Here is a 19,799-nt window from a genome sequence, read left to right on the forward strand (position 1 = left end):
ATATGGTTATAAATCCGGCTCTGAAGGACCAAATTTGTAACCTCATAAAATTTCACTTTCAAGAGAAATAGAAATTTGATTAAAGTATTGAGAAGACTAAACAGAATACTAGAAAATATCTTTTTAATTCTTCTCATGCGGTTTCAAATGCGGCTCAGAGGACCAAAATGTCGTCTTCAATTTCACTAAGGAACATGGACGTTTTATTAAAGTATCAAGAAAACTAATCAAATCAGCAAAAAATATCTTTTTATGGTTATAAATCCGGCTCTGAAGGACCAAATTTGTAACTTCAATTTCAAGAGTAATAGAAATTTGATCAAGGTATCTCGAAAAGTAATCAAAATAGCAAAAAATACCTTTTTTAATTTTTTTTTTTTTATATAGTTATAAATCCGGCTCTGAAGGACCAAATTTGTGACCTCATAAAATTTCAATTTCAAGAAATTCTACCAGAAAATATCTTTTTAATTCCTCTCATGCAATTTCAAATGCGGCTCAGAGGACCAAAATGTCTTTTTCAATTTCACTAAGGAACATGAACGTTTTATCAAACAAAGTGTCGAAAAAACTAATCAAAATAACAACAAATATATTTCTTAGTTTTTCTTATACGGTTCTAAATCCGGCTCTGAACGAGCAAATTTCTAACTTCATAAAATTTCAATTTCAAGAAAAATAGAGATTTGATCAATATAGAAAAGTAAGCAAAATAGCAAAAAATACATTTTCTAATTTTTCTCATATGGTTATAAATCCGGCTCTGAAGGACCAAATTTGTAACCTCATAAAATTTCACTTTCAAGAGAAATAGAAATTTGATTAAAGTATTGAGAAGACTAAACAGAATACCAGAAAATATCTTTTTAATTCTTCTCATGCGGTTTCAAATGAGGCTCAGAGGACCAAAATTTGTTTTTCAATTTCACTAACGAACATGGACGTTTTATTAAAGTATCAAGAAAACTAATCAAATCAGCAAAAAATATCTTTTTATGGTTATAAATCCGGCTCTGAAGGACCAAATTTGTAACTTCAATTTCAAGAGTAATAGAAATTTGATCAAGGTATCTCGAAAAGTAATCGAAATAGCAAAAAATATATTTTTTAATTTTTCTCATATGGTTATAAATCCGGCTCTAAAGGACCAAATTTGTAACCTTATAAAATTTCACTTTCAAGAGAAATAGAAATTTGATTAAAGTATTGAGAAGACTAAACAGAATACCAGAAAATATCTTTTTAATTCTTCTCATGCGGTTTCAAATGCGGCTCAGAGGACCAAAATGTCGTCTTCAATTTCACTAAGGAACATGGACGTTTTATCAAAGTATCAAGAAAACTAATCAAATCAGCAAAAAATAACTTTTTATGGTTATAAATCCGGCTCTGAAGGACCAAATTTGTAACTTCAATTTCAAGAGTAATAGAAATTTGATCAAGGTATCTCGAAAAGTAATCGAAATAGCAAAAAATATATTTTTTAATTTTTCTCAAATGGTTATAAATCCGGCTCTAAAGGACCAAATTTGTAACCTCATAAAATTTCAATTTCAAGAGAAATAGAAATTTGATCAAAGTATTGAGAAAACTAAACAAAATACCAGAAAAAATCTTTTTAATTCTTCTCATGCGGTTTCAAATGCGGCTCAGAGGACCAAAATGTCGTCTTCAATTTCACTAAGGAACATGGACGTTTTATCAAAGTATCAAGAAAACTAATCAAATCAGCAAAAAATATCTTTTTATGGTTATAAATCCGGCTCTGAAGGACCAAATTTGTAACTTCAATTTCAAGAGTAATAGAAATTTGATCAAGGTATCTCGAAAAGTAATCAAAATAGCAAAAAATACCTTTTTTAATTTTTTTTTTTATATAGTTATAAATCCGGCTCTGAAGGACCAAATTTGTGACCTCATAAAATTTCAATTTCAAGAAATTCTACCAGAAAATATCTTTTTAATTCTTCTCATGCAATTTCAAATGCAGCTCAGAGGACCAAAATGTCTTTTTCAATTTCACTAAGGATCATGAACGTTTTATCAAACAAAGTGTCGAAAAAACTAATCAAAATAACACCAAATATATTTCTTAGTTTTTCTTATACGGTTCTAAATCCGGCTCTGAACGAGCAAATTTCTAACTTCATAAAATTTCAATTTCAAGAAAAATAGAGATTTGATCAATATAGAAAAGTAAGCAAAATAGCAGAAAATATATTTTCTAATTTATCTCATATGGTTATAAATCCGGCTCTGAAGGACCAAATTTGTAACCTCATAAAATTTCACTTTCAAGAGAAATAGAAATTTGATTAAAGTATTGAGAAGACTAAACAGAATACCAGAAAATATCTTTTTAATTCTTCTCATGCGGTTTCAAATGCGGCTCAGAGGACCAAAATGTCGTCTTCAATTTCACTAAGGAACATGGACGTTTTATCAAAGTATCAAGAAAACTAATCAAATCAGCAAAAAATAACTTTTTATGGTTATAAATCCGGCTCTGAAGGACCAAATTTGTAACTTCAATTTCAAGAGTAATAGAAATTTGATCAAGGTATCTCGAAAAGTAATCGAAATAGCAAAAAATATATTTTTTAATTTTTCTCAAATGGTTATAAATCCGGCTCTAAAGGACCAAATTTGTAACCTCATAAAATTTCAATTTCAAGAGAAATAGAAATTTGATCAAAGTATTGAGAAAACTAAACAAAATACCAGAAAAAATCTTTTTAATAATTCTCATGCGGTTTCAAATGAGGCTCAGAGGACCAAAATTTCTTTTTCAATTTCACTAACGAACATAGACGTTTTATCAAAGTATCAAGAAGACTAATCAAAATAGCAAAAAATATATTTTTTAAGTTTTCCCATATGGTTATAAATCCGGCTCTGAAGGACCAAGTTTGTACTCATAAAATTTCAATTTCAAGGGACATAGAAATATGATCAAAGTATTGAGAAGACTAAACAGAATACCAGAAAATATCTTTTTAATTCTTCTCATGCGGTTTCAAATGCGGCTCAGAGGACCACAATTTCGTCTTCAATTTCACTAAGGAACATGGACGTTTTATTAAAGTATCAAGAAAACTAATCAAATCAGCAAAAAATATCTTTTTATGGTTATAAATCCGGCTCTGAAGGACCAAATTTGTAACTTCAATTTCAAGAGTAATAGAAATTTGATCAAGGTATCTCGAAAAGTAATCGAAATAGCAAAAAATATATTTTTTAATTTTTCTCAAATGGTTATAAATCCGGCTCTAAAGGACCAAATTTGTAACCTCATAAAATTTCAATTTCAAGAGAAATAGAAATTTGATCAAAGTATTGAGAAAACTAAACAAAATACCAGAAAAAATCTTTTTAATAATTCTCATGCGGTTTCAAATGAGGCTCAGAGGACCAAAATTTCTTTTTCAATTTCACTAACGAACATAGACGTTTTATCAATGTATCAAGAAGACTAATCAAAACAGCAAAAAATATCTTTTTATGGTTATAAATCCGGCTCTGAAGGACCAAGTTTGTACTCATAAAATTTCAATTTCAAGGGACATAGAAATATGATCAAAGTATTGAGAAGACTAAACAGAATACCAAAAATATCTCTTTTAATTTTTCTCGTACGGCTTCAAATGCGGCTCGGAGGACCAAATCTATAAAGAGATTTAATCATCATAGAAATTTGATCAAAGTATCTAGAAGGGTCATTAAAATAGCAAAAAATATCTTTTCAATTTTCTCAAATTTAATGCGATTGGTAGTGACTGTATCTCAGCGAATATGCTCTGCGAAACTGCTGTTAGGAAAGGGGTTATTTTGCTAATGTTTATAGACTTCTTGTATAAAACCTTTGCCTGAAATCAGTAGTCTAGAAGAAAACTGCAACCTTAAACCAATATCAATCTTTCCAGTAATTTCGAAAAAAATGAGAATATTTTATTCAACAACAAATTTCTAATTTTTTCTTCTAAAAGCATTATAGATCATCCGTCTTGTTAAAAGTTACTTCAGAAATCATGGAGGCATTTGGCTTAGGTTTTCGATACGTAGGATCACAGCCAACATTCAGCAAATTTTATAATAATTCATTCAACTTCTTTAAGTCTTATCTTTCTAAAAGAAATCAGATGGGGGTCTTAGAAAATCAAGCTCAGTCAAGTATCAAGCATATACAGGGTGTGCCAACAAGGTGTACGGCTAAGATAGCGCCTTAACTATACGAGGTAGAGCAAAAAGTTCTACAGCAAAGTTGTAGGGTTGACAAAAACCTACGAACTAAAAATATTTTTATGTATACCGGGTGTGTCACAAAAAAGTTACTATAAAATATGATTTTTTGGTACGCCCTGTATATTATGGTACTAAAATGTGAGGCAAAAAGAGTACTTTACTTTGGTATAACGTTTTTAAGTTAATTTTTTTATGTAATTTTTTGCCTTTTAGAGGGTTCGTTTAAAAAATCATAATTAACTTAAAATTTATTTTGCGCCTATGAAACTTGTACCACAGTTAGTCTTTTTGCTCTACCTCGTATAGTTAAGGCACTATCTTAGACGTACACCTTGTTGGCACACCTTGTATAATATCTGGTGTACCACAAGGATCCCATGCGGTTTCAAATGCGGCTCAGAGGATTAAAGTGTCTTTTTCAATTTCACTAAGGAACATGGACATTTTATCAAAGTGTCGAGAAGACTAATCAAAATAACAAAAGACAATTTTCTTTTTTAATTTTACTCATACGGCTCTGAAGGACCAAATGTGTAACTTCATAAAATTTTAATTTAAAGAGTAATAGAAATTTGATCCAAAGTATCAAGGAAAGTAATCAAAATAGCAAAAAATATCGTCCCCTCAATGCCAAAACCACGAATGTGCAAATTTTCAATTTATAGTGAGCCCATATGCCAAAACAACGAAAAAAAATTTAATTTGCAACTTGAACAGCGACCAATCCTAATTATACATCAGCACTCTAAAAAAAAGGGTGTATTTTTAGTGCTCATTCCAATATTAAATGGGGGTTTTCTCAAAATTACAATTTTGCACATTCGCGGTTTTGGCATTGGAGGGACGATATCTTATTTAATTTTTCTCATATGGTTATAAATCCGGCTCTGAAGGACCAAATTTGTACCCCATAAAATTTCAACTTCAGGAGAAATAGATATTTGATCAAAGTATTGAGGAGACTAAACAGAATACCAGAAAATATGGAAAAAAAAACTTTTCACCCATTTTTTTCTAAATAAATAGAGCGGGCCTTCTATTAAATGCGGTAGTAGCGAAAAACTACACTTTGCCTCATTTTTTTGGCATATAAACTCAACTGAATCTTAAGATTATTTGACGATCACTATGAAACTCATCATTGCCGCCTGTAAAGATAATTAAGTAAAAAAAAATATAATTTAAAAATGATCAGTCGCTGAGGAACTGGATTTTTTACCCTCTTTAATGATCTCTATTAAATTGTATTTCTTGCCTTATATGTAAGAAAAAGATTAATTCAAAATGCGAAAAACTGGGAATCTTTAGCCATTTTTAGAGATGACAACTAATGATAGTCTATTATCATTATTATTATTAAAACCGCTACTAGTCACTTGAACCGCAACAATAATTATAAAAGTAGCTTAAAATTTAATGAATGTTCAACTATTACACGCTTTAATTGCATATTAATCTGGGTTTAATTATGGAAAGGGTGTCGAGGTTTTGACGTAATATAAGGGTGTTAAAGCGTTTTTTTTTCACAAAATGCTACTTTTTGTAAAATGAAATGTGCAATGATGGTTCAGGCAGCAACAGAAATTCCGATAAAATTTAATCATTGATTCGACTTTTGGATACCGAATATTCCAGCTCGCGTCCCGAATTTTTGGGGGCTTTTAATGCCCTTAAAATGCGTACTATTTTAGATCGGCTCGGAAGGACGAATTTTTCGCTTTACTTAGGCCTTTAAAACACTTTAACTGAGAGCATTTTTGTATTCATGTCACGCAAACTTGAGTAACATGTGTATATATTTGGAGCAAAGAGAAAGCTATGCAAATAACCTGCTCCAAAGGGTGTTTTACTCGAAATAAACCCTGTTTTACATTTTATTTAAAAACAATGTTAAAAGGTCTTTAACCGTTTTTTTTTTAATGTTTTTTACCCTAAGCCTTGGAAATCATCTTCAATTGGGACGATGTTTTTGTGTACGCATACGTAAACTTTTATGCCCTCCAGTCCTTTTTATTTTAGGTACACATTCAACCACCTTCTTTGATCTTGGAAGACCCCCAGGTCCTGATTAGGTTAAAAAATAGGGCTCTGAATGTATTATTGAAAAATGTGTGTACCTGGAATTCCCATATATTAGCTTGCTGCTGATGAATAATTCAAGTTGCTTAAGTAAAAATTCGAGTTTTGGTCGGGATTTTACTGTAAAAGCAGCTGGGGCTGATAAATATTTACCTAAAACCTGAAATTCCCACTAGTGACCACTTTTTTTTTCTATGTAAAACTAACCGAATTTCACATTTAAGGAATGGGCGAAACTCGTATTTTCAGAACCCTTTTGAAAACCCCCATTATATTGTGCAATAGGGAGAACCCATTTCAGGCAAATTTTACTATCAGGTACTTAAATTAACGCCATTTTATACTTAACAAAATGCCATAAAAAAAACGATGATTTTGATGTTTTTCTGGCTTTAGTTCAAAACCGATCTTAAAATAAATTGTACATATTCATTGTCACTTTTTCCCTGCTACATAATGGTACATTCGTATAGGGTGTCCAAAATGCCTTTATAAAAATATGTTTCATAAAACATGATATCATTACCGCTCTATTTAATTACTCAACAAAAACGTTTTTTTTTTTAAAATATTACAGTAAAACCGTCACTTAACCCTAAGTAATTTAAAGTCATAAAATATATGACACTATTAAAAATAGTAACAATACCGAAAACGGTTTAATATTAAATTAAATTCTAGGCCGGACTAGTAAAATTAAATTGAACCGACTTTAATTGCCAAATGTGTTATTTTACAACCCTCGTTTAATCTAAGAAGATGCAATTAACTGTCCCACTTGTTCTTTTCCTTTTGCTATATAAAAATTTAATAACCCCGGGGCAGTTACTTAAAAATCGTTAAAGTACTAATTAACTGTCACTAAGCAGGCGATTACGTTTTTATCCCTTCCGCTTTATGAAGCGCGTTTGGGAAAATAATTTTTTTTTTTTTTGTAAAAAAAAATGTCATTTTTATTATTAATACCGTCAAAACAAAGAAGTGCTGACAAAGAATACGCAGTCAGCTGGCAACTACGGCTATAAAATCATATGGAGGCCCTTTCCACACCCTTCCAACATTTAGTCCTCCCTTTATGTCTTGTACAAAAGCGAAACTGGAGAGCGTGCCTTTTGTCCAAAGTAAAAAAGCCACGTTGCCAAATTGGCGGATTATTTCTGAAAAAGGGCGCTTTTCTTTGTTCCTTTTGCGGAATATTCCTATTCCACGTCCTTTTATAGATGTGTCTTTTCTCGAGTACAAAGGGTATTTCCTTGTTTTTGAGGGACGAACAAAGATACATATTTTTTTTTGCCTTGACTACAACACAAATTTTACCCTAATAATGACATATTGGGGTCGTTTGATTTGATGGGATAGGGCAGCATCTCAACATGCGAGAAATTATATAAGTTCAGGATATGATATTCTTAGATTCATTCTTGGAAGAAAAATATTAATTAAAATCATTATTGGAACTGTCAGATTTATGATAAAAAATAGGTATAGGTATCTGTCTCTATATGAAAATGATGTAATTTTTTTTAAATTGATGATAATGAGTAAATAAATAATTTTTTGCATTTCAGTAACACAAGTGTTTTATATGTAGTCTAGATGTTATGGAAATTGTGTTATTCTGGCATAGTTTACTTAACTGCAATAAAAAAATGAGACGACGATATAAGAATGATTATAATGATCATGAAATCTATAAAGGGTATCTCTTTAATATACATTCTGAATTCGGATGATGTCCTAATAAGGTGTAATCAATTTTTTTTCTGATTTTAAAATAGGAACCTTGAAAACAAAAAAAAGCAGAACATCAAACATAACAAATGAGAGAAGAGAAGATATTTGAGAGAGAAGTATAACCTTTTAGTTTAATTTTCATTTTACTGAAAGTCGTTGCATTTACGTCAAATAAAGTGACCAAGTTAGTTCTTGTATTAAATAGAAAGGTGATTGTAATTATAATTTATTAAGAAAACGTTAATAAGCATGAATTACATTTAGGCATTCCGTTATTGAATTCGGCACCCATAGGCCACTTTGAATAATTTCAAGAGAAAGAGAGTCTACGTACTCGTGAAAACCTAATGCAGGCCGTTATTTTAGGGTATTTTACCCACTTGAGGTACGTAACTCTTGACATAAATTTTGAATTCTGACGATTTCCCAAGGACGAAACACGTGTAAGTATTTTTGCTGATTTTAAAATGAGAACCTTGGAAATGAAAAAAAAACGGAAACGAGGCATACTTAAAGCAAAAAAATTAAGCAGAAAATTGTACATTGTCGAATTAAATTTCATTTAGTTGGGCGATTTTAATTATATTTTATTAAGAAAACATTAATAAGCACGAAGTACATTTAAGCATTCTGTCATTGAATTCGGCAACCATAGGCCATTTTGAAAAATTTTATCCAGAGAAAAAGAGTCTCGTGAAAGCCTAATGCAAGAGGATATTTTACCTACTTGAGAAATGTATCCCTTGATATTCATTCTGAATTCTGAGGATGTCCTATAGACAAAACACGTGTAATCAAGTTTATTTTCTGATTTTAAAATTGGAACTTTTAAAACGAAAAAAAAAATAGAAACGAGACAAGAAAGTGGTGCTTCAAAGAAATTTAAACAGAAAATCGTACATTGTTGAATTAAATTTTATTTAGTTGGTCGATTTTAACTTACGATTTGATATGAAAACATTAAGAAGCACGAAGTACATTTAAGCATTCCGTCATTGAATTCGGCACCCATAGGCCACTTTTAATTTTTCACGAATAATTTTATCAAGAGAAAGAGAGTCTACGTACTCGTGAAAACCTAATGCAGGCCGTTAGGGCGTCATTTTAGGGTATTTTACCCACTTGTTTACGTACCTAACTCTTGACATAAATTTTGAATTCTGACGATTTCCTAAGGACGAAACACGTGTAAGTATTTTTTCTGATTTTAAAATGAGAACCTTGGAAACGAAAAAAACGGAAACGAGGCATAGTTAAAGCAAAAAAATGATGCCTTAAAAAAATTAAGCAGAAAATTGTACATTGTCGAATTAATTTTCATTTAGTTGGGCGATTTTAATTATATTTTATTAAGAAAACATTAATAAGCACGGAGTACATTTTGGCATTACGTCATTGAATTCAGCACCTTTGAAGAATTTCAACTAGAGAAAATTACTCGTAAAAGCCTAATGCAGGACAACATTTTAGGATATCTTACGCACTTGGGGTATGTAACTTTTGATTTTGAATTCTGATGATTCCCTGAGGACAAAACACGTGTAATCAAGTGTTTCTTCCGATTTTAAAATGGAAACCTTGAAAACAAAAAAATAAACCGGCAACGAAGTATATTTAAGACAAAAAAATTGGTCCCTTAAGAAATTTAAGCAGAAAATCCTACATTGTTGTATTAAATTTTAGTTATATGGGCGATTTTAATTATAATTTATTACGAACACGTTAATAAGCACGAAGTACATTTAAGCATTCCGTCATTGAGTTCGGCACCCATAGGCCACTTGATTTGAATGAAATTTGGTATTTGGGGTTTATTTGGGATACAATTGTTGATTTAGCAAATTTTTTAATTATTGGGTTTTAAAGTCACGTGACAATCAAAACTTTATTCGTATGGGTGTGATTTGAGTGAAACTTGGTATTTCAGGTTTATTTAGGATAAAATTCTTTAATTTTTATAAAGTTTTGAAAAATTGTGTTTATTTATTGCTTGACGCGTTCTTAAAGTACCCAATAAATCAATAATTACAATATTTTAGTCACTAGCAATTAAGATATGCATATGCCAATAAGAGACAAATTATTTAATTTCTTCTAGAAACTCCTGTTAAACAAATGTCAATATCTTGAGTTTTAGGTTAGGGATTTTAATAATTTTTTCAGTAATTACTTTATACTCTATTTCAGAAGTGTGTAGAGCAATAAAACCTCATTAGGTATGCAAAAGTGGTACCTGGTGATCCAACAATATTTTATGCCACTACCCTAGTTGGGTATTAGTTTCAATGTAAAATTCTTTCTTTTCGTTGATTGCAGGTAGTGCCACCCGGTTTTGGGTCAATTTATGAGTTTTGCCCATTGTTACCCACTGATAAACATTGAAAACGGTTCGCCAAAGGCGTGCAACTGGGACTTGTTTTTTACCTTATAATTAATGTACTTAAATGCTATTTTATTTTAGAAAGTTACTTTTGTTTAAATGGAATAATATATTTTTTTCACAAATTTATTGAACATAATATGTAGAGTAAAACAGTTGAAAATGTCACTTTTGGATCTGGCACTTTTTGAACGCCAAGCTCCATTAAAATTTTGTCTAGGGTGGGTATTTCCTTTTTAAAATAAAAAGAGTGAACTTTTCTTCGAATTATACATTTAGCATTTTCATCAAGGACTTTTGTAGATCGTCCTGGCTTTTGCTTGGGAGATTCCACTTGACCTGCTACTTTTCTTTCCCGCAACAATTTGAAAATGGTGGACTTTCCAATTCCACTCATTCGAGAACATTTTTCAACAATTTCTTGCACAGTAAAACTAGGGTAATCGTGTTTTATGCAATCATGTACATTTAAAATAATAACTTTTTTACTCAGCGATAGTGGAGAATTTTTAGTACATCTTTTCGTTGGACTGAATACCTCCATTTTTTAAATATTGGGATAATAATATTGTGATTACACTACAGCGTAGCAGTGACTACTAACGTTTAAAATATGATTTAAAAGTATTTATTTAGTATTTAATCTCTTTCAAAATAAAGGCATTTAATCTGTGAAAATTAAATTCATAAATATTATAAGTACCTGCGCCTATGAACTACCACGAAATGTAGCCAAACAGAACGGAATTCCCCAGTTTATTGCTCTATACACTTCTGAAATAGAGTATAGGAGTCCTTAAAGTATCCAAGAATTCAATAATTGTAACATTTTAGTGACTAGAATTCAAGATATTCAGTTGCCAATAAGAGACAAATTACTTTATTTCTTTTAGGAACTCCAGTGAAAAGAATGTCAATATTTCAATATTTAATGTATGGATTTCAATAATTTTTTTAGTAGATAATTGTAAAACCCTTGGAGTATCATAAAAATCAATATTTACAACATTTTATCTACTATAAATCAAGATATTCAGTGGCCAATACGAGATAAATTATTTTATTTATTCCAGGCACTCCGGTGAAAAAAATATCAATATTTTGACATATTGGTATACTGCTTTTTGTAGCTATTTTAGGATTTTTTATAATTTTTTACTTTTTTAAACATTTTTTACATTTTTTTTTAACGTAGATAGATTTTTTAATGATCTTTTTTTTTTGACATTGTATACATTAAATTGTATATTTTATAATAATATTTTTGACTACTTACAATTTTTAAATTGTATTAATCTGTATATATTGTAGATAATCTATTCTATTTATTTATTTATTTTTTTTTTTAAATTTTGTTTTGTTTTTCTTTTTTTTTAATTGTGTTTTGTTTGTATTTTTGTTTTACAGCTTTGTCTACAAATTGTAACAATTTCTTGACAATAAAGCATTGATTGATTGATTGATTGATTGATAGTGTATGCATTTCAATGATTTTTTCAGTAATTATTTGAAAAGTCCTTGGAGCATCTTAGAAATCAATAGTTACAACAATATAGCTACTAGAAGTTAAGATAATCAGTTGCCAATAAGAATCAAATTATTTTATGTCTTCCAGGCACTGCAGTGAGTGCCTGGCCTTGTCAATATCTTGATTTTTAGTACATGGTGAAAAGTTTTATCTAGAGAAAAAGAGTCTCGTGAAACCCTAATGCAAGACGATAGTTTAGGATTTTTTACCCACTTGAGAAATGTATCTCTTGATATTCATTCTGAGGATGTTCTATAGACAAAACACGTGTAATCAATATTTTTTTCAATCAATTATTTTCTGATTTAAAAATTGGAACTTTGGAAACGAACAAAAAACAGAAACGAGATAAGAAAGTGGTGCTTTAAAGAAATTTAAGCAGAAAATCGTACATTGTTGAATTAAATTTTATTTATAGTTGGTCGATTTTAACTCGGCACCCATAGGGCACTTTGAAGAATTTTATCTATAGAAAAAGAGTCAAGTACTCGTGACAACCTAATGCGGGACAACATTTTTAGGATATTTTACGCACTTGGGGTATGTATATCTTGATATTTATTCTGAATTTTGATAAAGTCCTAAGGACAAAACACGTGTAACCATAATTTTTTCTGATTTTAAAATGGGAACATTGAAAAAAAAAACGGAAACGAGGTATATTTAAAACGAAAAAAGTGGTGCCTTAAGAAATTTAAGCAGAAAATCGTACATCGTGACGACACGACCCGTCTCAGATTTTGCCACGGTGATTTCTACGGGGCTAATTTTAAACCCGCATTTTACCACTAAATTTAAAAACTTTAATTCCCTATTAAAATTTACTGCCTCAAGATGGAATATATTTGCCGTAATAAAAGACTGGGACGTAATAAAATAGAGCAAAGTGACATTCGGAGCCGCCTAATCTAGAACCCAAGATTTAAGCCCCTAATTACGAGGGTGTGCCCTTCAGGTAAAATTCTTATATATAAAAAAAAACGAATACCTACCTTCCTGGTTAGTCAAAATTATGCCAATATTTTTTTATGGATTGTATATTTTAAGCATGCATTTATTTAAATTAACCTATTAATGACTGCTTAGATCGTTATTTATGGCTACGACTTTTGCCGGGGTTTTATTATTCGACGTAGAATATACAAATATTTAATTAAAAGTTGCACAGCTGGATTAGCGTCCTGTCAAGGACCCACACAAAATCAAATATGTTTAGGTATTAGGACAAGAATAAATATTCATTTCGGATTCGTCCGGATGGAAACTTTATTTCCGGTTTCCAAATACTCGCCAACGGAATTATTCATTTAATTAATTTAAAATTTTGCCAGGTATTTACTACCGAGTTTATATAACATCCTAAAAAGTTTTTTTTTTTTAATTAAGTTTCAAAGGGAATCATTCAGTATTCTGTGCTCTCTGCTAAATATTTCGTTGGCTGTTATTTTTTAATAGGATTATTTCATACCTAAGTCATCTAACTACATTCTTTACACAAACATGAATAAAACTTCATCGGACTCTCTATATGAATAAAATTCTTCGAGCTGGTTTATGGGGGCCGAATTCAGTGACGGAATGCTTAAATGCACTTCGTGCCTATTAACGTTTTCATAATGAATTATAATTTAAATCGCCCATCTAAATAAAAAATTTATACAAAAATTAACTTGGTTAGTTTCCTATAGACATAAATGCAACAACATGCAGAAAAATGAAAAATCTGCAAAATCTATCCTAAAATTTCCCCCTTCATTAGGCTCAATGCTTCAATGACGGAATGCTTAAATTTACGTGCTTTTTAATATATTATAATTAAAATCACCCTTCTGAATAAAAAAATTAGTGGGGCTAAATTCCCATATAATTTCCACAAGCAAATGCAATGACGTATATATCAATAAAATTAAAACGGATTCTATATGGATAAAATTCTTCAAATTGGCTAATGCGTGCCGAATTCAATGACAGAATGCTTAAACATACTTCGTGCTTATTAATAAACTATAATTAGAAGGGCCCTTCTAAATAAAATTTAATACAACGTTTACCAGACGTAAATGCAATGACGTGCAGCAGAATAAAAATCGACCTGAAAAGGTTATTATACTACTCACAAGTGGGTAAAATGTCCTAAAATGTCGTCCTGCATTAGGCTTTCACGGGTACTTAATTTAAGTGCTCTTCAATGAGGTATTTTAAAATGTCAGCTGTTACAATGTAGCTATTTAGTTATTCCCTGTATGCGTTTGTATAGCTACTAGGCAATGGTTTAACAGGGTTTTTTGTTTCCTATTTTTAATCGAAAAAAGGGTGGTCAAAGTTCCTAAAATTCGCGTGATTTTATATGCGCAAAACTTTCATTTTTGGTCAGCGGTCATGTAGTAATGACTGTTTATTCAAAATGTAATTGTGCGCATGTCGAGTCAGTTTTCAAAATAATTAAATTTTCTAATTTCTGCGCTTACGGATTGTGGTAAGCAATAAAATCTGGTAAGTAATGTTTCAAAATTACGATTGTATTGTTTCGACATGGGTAGCGTGAAAATATGAGCGTTTAAAACCAATTTCCTTGATAATTATCCTTCTTATTCGCAGTTCGTGCTTTTTAGCATAACATCGGGTTCTATTTAGACTTCTGCCCACGATAATTGCAACGCGCTCGGACCAACAATTTACCATAAAATTACAAGGATACATCAATGTTTTCGAAAACCAGCCGATAATGCCGTTTTTTTATTGCCTTATTATTGGCTGCACCAAATTTATTAAATATTCAAACGTAAAGCGGTATACGCATAATAAAATAGCGGTAATTTATACAAGGACATCACGCTATTATTATTTGTTTCCTCTAGTAAACACATATTTCTTTTGGCGGCCATGTCGCACTTACTAAAATATCGTATATTCTAGATCAAATTCATACTACACTGTCTGTTCTTATTCCAATTTTTAGCTGAGATCCAGACTCATCCAGTTAGATGTAGCGAGTATTTGAAATTATTGCGTATGCGCAAAACTTCATTTTGAGGTAACGGTCATGAATGCTAAAAAATAATTGTGTGGTTTATTTGAAACAAAGTGAGTCCAGAGGATTAAGTTATTAAGATCAAAACGTTGACTGAATTCAAGTTTGACCATCTAAATGCCTTTTATTTCTAGCACCCTTTTATTGCCTGATTAATCTAGGACTGACGGTGCTCACCTTCCATTTATTACGACAAATGCCGTGACGAAAACAAAGATTAAAAATCTGGCATAAAGGCCATTACAATTTTTAACTAAAATTCAGATTACTCCAGGCAGACGTCTCGAGTATTTGTATTTAGTGTTGAAAATATTACCTGTTGAAGTTATTGCCTATGCGCAAAACTTCTTTTTGAGTTAACAGTCATAAATGCTAAAAAATAATTCTGTGGTTTAATTCAAACAAACTGAGTCCAGAGGATTAAGTTATTAAGATCAAAACGTCGACTAAAAACAAGTTTGACCATCTAAATGCCTTTTGTTTCCAGCACCCTTTTATTGTCTGATTAATATGGAAGTGACGTTGTTCACCTTCTATTTATTATGATAAATGCCGTGACGTAAACAAAGATTAAAAATGTGCCATAAAGGCTATTCCAATTTTGAACTAAAATCCAGACTAATCTAGGCAGACGTCTCGAGTATTTGTAATTAGTATTGAAAATATTACTTGCTGAAATTATTGCCTATGCGCAAAACTTCATTTTGAGGTAACAGTCATGAATGCTAAGAATAATTTTTGGTCGGTTTAATTCAAACAAACTGAGTCCTGAGGATTAAGTTATTAAGATCAAAACGTTGACTGAATACAAGTTTGACCATCTAAATGCCTTTTATTTTCAGCACACTTTTATTGCCTAATTAGTATACGAGTGACGTTGTTCACCTTCCATTTATTACTATAAATGCCATGACGAAAACAAAAATTAGAAATGTGCCATAAAGGCCATTCCCATTTTTAACTAAAATCCAGACTAATCCAGGCAGACGTCTCGAGTATTTGTAATTAGTATTGAAAATATTACTTGTTAAAATTATTGCTTATGCGCAAAACTTCTTTTTGAGTTAACGGTCATGAATGCTAAAAAATAATTGTGTGGTTTAAGTCAAACAAAGTGAGTCCAGAGGATTAAGTTATTAAGATCAAAACGTTGATTGAATACAACTTTGATCATCTAAAGGCCTTTTATTTCCAGCACACTTATATTGCTTGATTAATATAGGAGTGACGTTGTTCACCTTCCATTTATTACGATAAATGCCGTGACGTAAACAAAGATTTAAAATGTGCCATAAAGGCCATTCCAATTTTTAACTAAAATCCAGACTAATCCAGGCAGACGTCTTCAGTATTTGTAATTAGTATTGAAAATATTACCTGTTAAAGTTATTGCCTATGCGCAAAACTTCATTTTGAGGTAACGGTCATGTATGCTAAAAAAATATGTGGTTTCATTAGTGAGGATGAACTCATAGAGATCAAAACGTTGAACGAATATAAACTTTAGAAATTAAAGAGCCTTTTATATCCACACACTTTTATTGCCTGATAAAAAAATGCTGTAAATGCTTTAGAAAAAAATTAATACATCTTTTAATAACGTATACTGGTGACAACTAAGTTAATTAATTTTCAAGTAATATTAGATTTTATCGTGTAAAACTTTTTCCGCCGAAAACATCGAAGTGGTGATCTCACTGTGCGCGTTCATAAGGGTTGTTAATAGAATATTAATAGGGTTGTCAGTTGTGCGTCAGCAAAATTATGAAAATGAGCGTAAAGAGTGCGCACACCAAACTACCTAAGTATACTTGACATTCGAAAAACAATAACCTCAGCGTAAAAGGGGTCCATGTTAGCGTTGTTCCCCCTTATACGCGCAAAGTAAACACAGATTTTAATATATTCCATGCGGGGTGCTTCTGAACACAACTTGAGTAATTTACTTGACAATCTAAAACAAAGCCGACATAACAGACTTTCTTATGGAGGATGTTATTACTCTCCCATCATGTCGATTATATTTCAATTAGTTGTTTTGACTCTCCGATAGCCAAATTATGGCACCACATGGGGCGTAAGTAAAGCAGCGTTAAACATATTAAATCTGTCAGAAACCCAAATTTTCATAAGCGCTTAATATTGCGGCTTTCACGAAATTAATTTACCCATATTAAGTATTTGTCGACGCTATAGAGAAATATGTGCCAAGGACTTTTAGGACTTGTGGGTGCAAACACGATTTGACAACCAAAGAGTTCTTAATATCCCACAAGGACCTTCCTAATTATTTTTTAAATGCTAAAGAATATTCCAAGGACTTGCATAGATTCCTGAACTTGAAGAAAATGTCTCCATTTTATTTATAACATTTTTCTTTATTACCACCTGCATTTCAAGTAAATTTTCAGTCAAACAGCCTAGACTATATTATTTGAATTCGATTCGATATGCGCACAATTCGATTTTCAACCATTGAACATGCACTATATGAATGACCGTTAACTCAAAATAGGGTTATGCGCATGAATACGTACAAAAAGTGCGCTCTTCATTCATCATATAAATATTACAGTAAAATAGTGATTCTTTCTGTATCTATTGCATAAGTTTATGAGAAAAGCTGTTCCATTTCTGGCAAAGCGTCAAATAAATATCTTGATATAATTGTAAAAGCTGCTGCCAGATAGTCATACATAAATCTTATTCGCAATGAACATAATCGCTGGTATTATTGGCCAAGTTCGGAGGAAGGAACCAGAACTGTCTGTCTAGTCAGTATTTTTGCTATTGTGGCTGTCCCTATGGCGCGATATTACTATAGGGATGTAATTTACTGATTTTTTTTTAATCACTTTAACAGGAAAATTGAATGCGATTCAGGACAGACGTCTGTTCTTTTATTTTATTTGTCAAGTATAAATAAAATATAAAAGTGATGGGTCATTAAGCGATCGTATATAGATCGTTTTAGCGTTAACGAAAAATGCTTAAATAGCATTTCGGATCCGAAATAGGTCTGACCTAGTCGACATTCGTAAAGATCAGGTGACCATGCATTGAAATTGCAATGCGCAATTTTAATAGTGTTGACTAGGACAAAGTAATGCATTTCGTGGCATAATCGTTTTTCGAATTTATTGCCATCTTACTGCTAAAAATAGTTTATATTTATTGTTAAGTCATATATTTTAAAATGCATAAAATATCCATGAAGGAAAAACTTAAATACTACTACGTTTTCATGAAAATTGAAATAGTTTTTAATATTTTTTTTAATTAATTTTTTTAATGTATTTCCGCAATGAGTTTTTTGTGACATTTAACTTTGAATATGATTCATTGATTTCTAGAGTTCATTTGTAGGGCAAGATCATCTCTCTATAACTCGAATTCTATTTTTCTACGTAAGGAAATGATGTAGCTCTATAGTGAGGATAAAAAAAAAATAATTTCACGGCGATGGCTGAGAAATGAAATGTGATAGAAGTTCAAAAAATTCCCTTTGTGTCCATGTATAGTCGAGGGTCACAACTCCTTCGTACTTAAGTAATATTTATTTTATGACTACGTTTAAAACAAACATGGTGTTTAGTTTCCACTTACCTTTGCATTTGACCCCAATTAGACCCTGGCCCAATATATAATCCTGGCCTGAAACAAAAACAAAAAAAAAGCCTATTAGCAAATAACGTTTCAAGTTTCACGTATGTTATTAGAAAAAAAAACAACGTTTTATGTATGCCTCAACCCGCGAGAGAGTTCCATTTAGCACCACGTATTTTTTTTTTTGTTTCGCCCTTGCTGCTGTTTGTGGCGTTCAGTTTATGCAATTGGCACGTATCCGATACGTCGCAGCCATAATACGTGGTTAAACCACCAAAACAAAATGCATTCACGACTCTATTCAGGAATTCAGATCAATTTGGTTAAAATTTTTATTTCTTTCTTTCTTTTTTTACTTTTCAGAACGAGTATATACTAACAAGTATTATGTGCAACTTCATTGCGACGGCACGCTGTCACCATATGGGCAGATAATCGTATATAGGGTGTTTTATATAGTCACGATTTATTTCCTATATTTGGAATGCACATAATTCGCTATAGGCTTAATATTGGTAAAACTAGGCAAAATATTAAAAAGTTTATATGTTTTTGGGCCGCTAATAGACTAAGTAAGAAAAAAAAAGGAAAATTATAGTTCTGACTAAACTAGGATCTAATCAAAACTATTTAAAGACCTTTTCCAGGGAATTGGAAAAAAAAAGATATTCTGGAAATGTAACTAGATAGGAGATATTAAGAGTGGCATTAGTGAAAAGTCAAATAGTGCTACCTGACTCATTATGAGTATGTACGATTATTTCTTTTTTTTAGCAATCAGTGGCGGATCTATGACTAATTATCAATATAATTTCAGGCAAAAAATACTATTGTTATTTTGACTCCCGATAAAGAGTGGTTTTTGAGTTTTATTTATTAAACGTATATGTTTTTTGTGATGTGTGTTTACACAGCCGAAATGCATAATACATTTAACTAAATGATCTACATGCATTTTTTCTTGGAGATAGAGACTTTCCCATTTAGAAATCTATATATACACATTTTCCTACAAAATATGGACTTCTATTCAACTAAAAATCACTATGCCCATTGATATGAAAAAAAAAAATGATTTTTTTACTAATTTTACACTGAAAATTGGTCTTGTCGTAAAACGTTAAAATTTGTTATCGTTCTCCAATGCTTGAATGCTCCCTCAGATTTGCTCATATCCCAGTATAACCAGGTATTTTCAT

The 19,799-nt window shown here is 31.1% G+C and overlaps 1 protein-coding gene across 2 annotated transcripts in view; it reads right to left on the bottom strand.

The window, feature by feature from the left end:
* Positions 1 to 19,799, bottom strand: part of LOC126748963 (phosphatidylinositol 3-kinase regulatory subunit gamma) — a 142,620-nt gene that overhangs the window by 72,806 nt on the left and 50,015 nt on the right. For both annotated transcript variants that reach the window (XM_050458517.1, XM_050458519.1), the window contains one exon: positions 18,601 to 18,648. In XM_050458517.1, coding sequence (XP_050314474.1) covers positions 18,601 to 18,648 — 48 coding nt within the window. The remainder of the gene's footprint in view (positions 1 to 18,600; positions 18,649 to 19,799) is intronic.

Source organism: Anthonomus grandis, chromosome 22 (assembly GCF_022605725.1).
Source record: "Anthonomus grandis grandis chromosome 22, icAntGran1.3, whole genome shotgun sequence".
Lineage (NCBI taxonomy): Eukaryota > Metazoa > Arthropoda > Insecta > Coleoptera > Curculionidae > Anthonomus > Anthonomus grandis.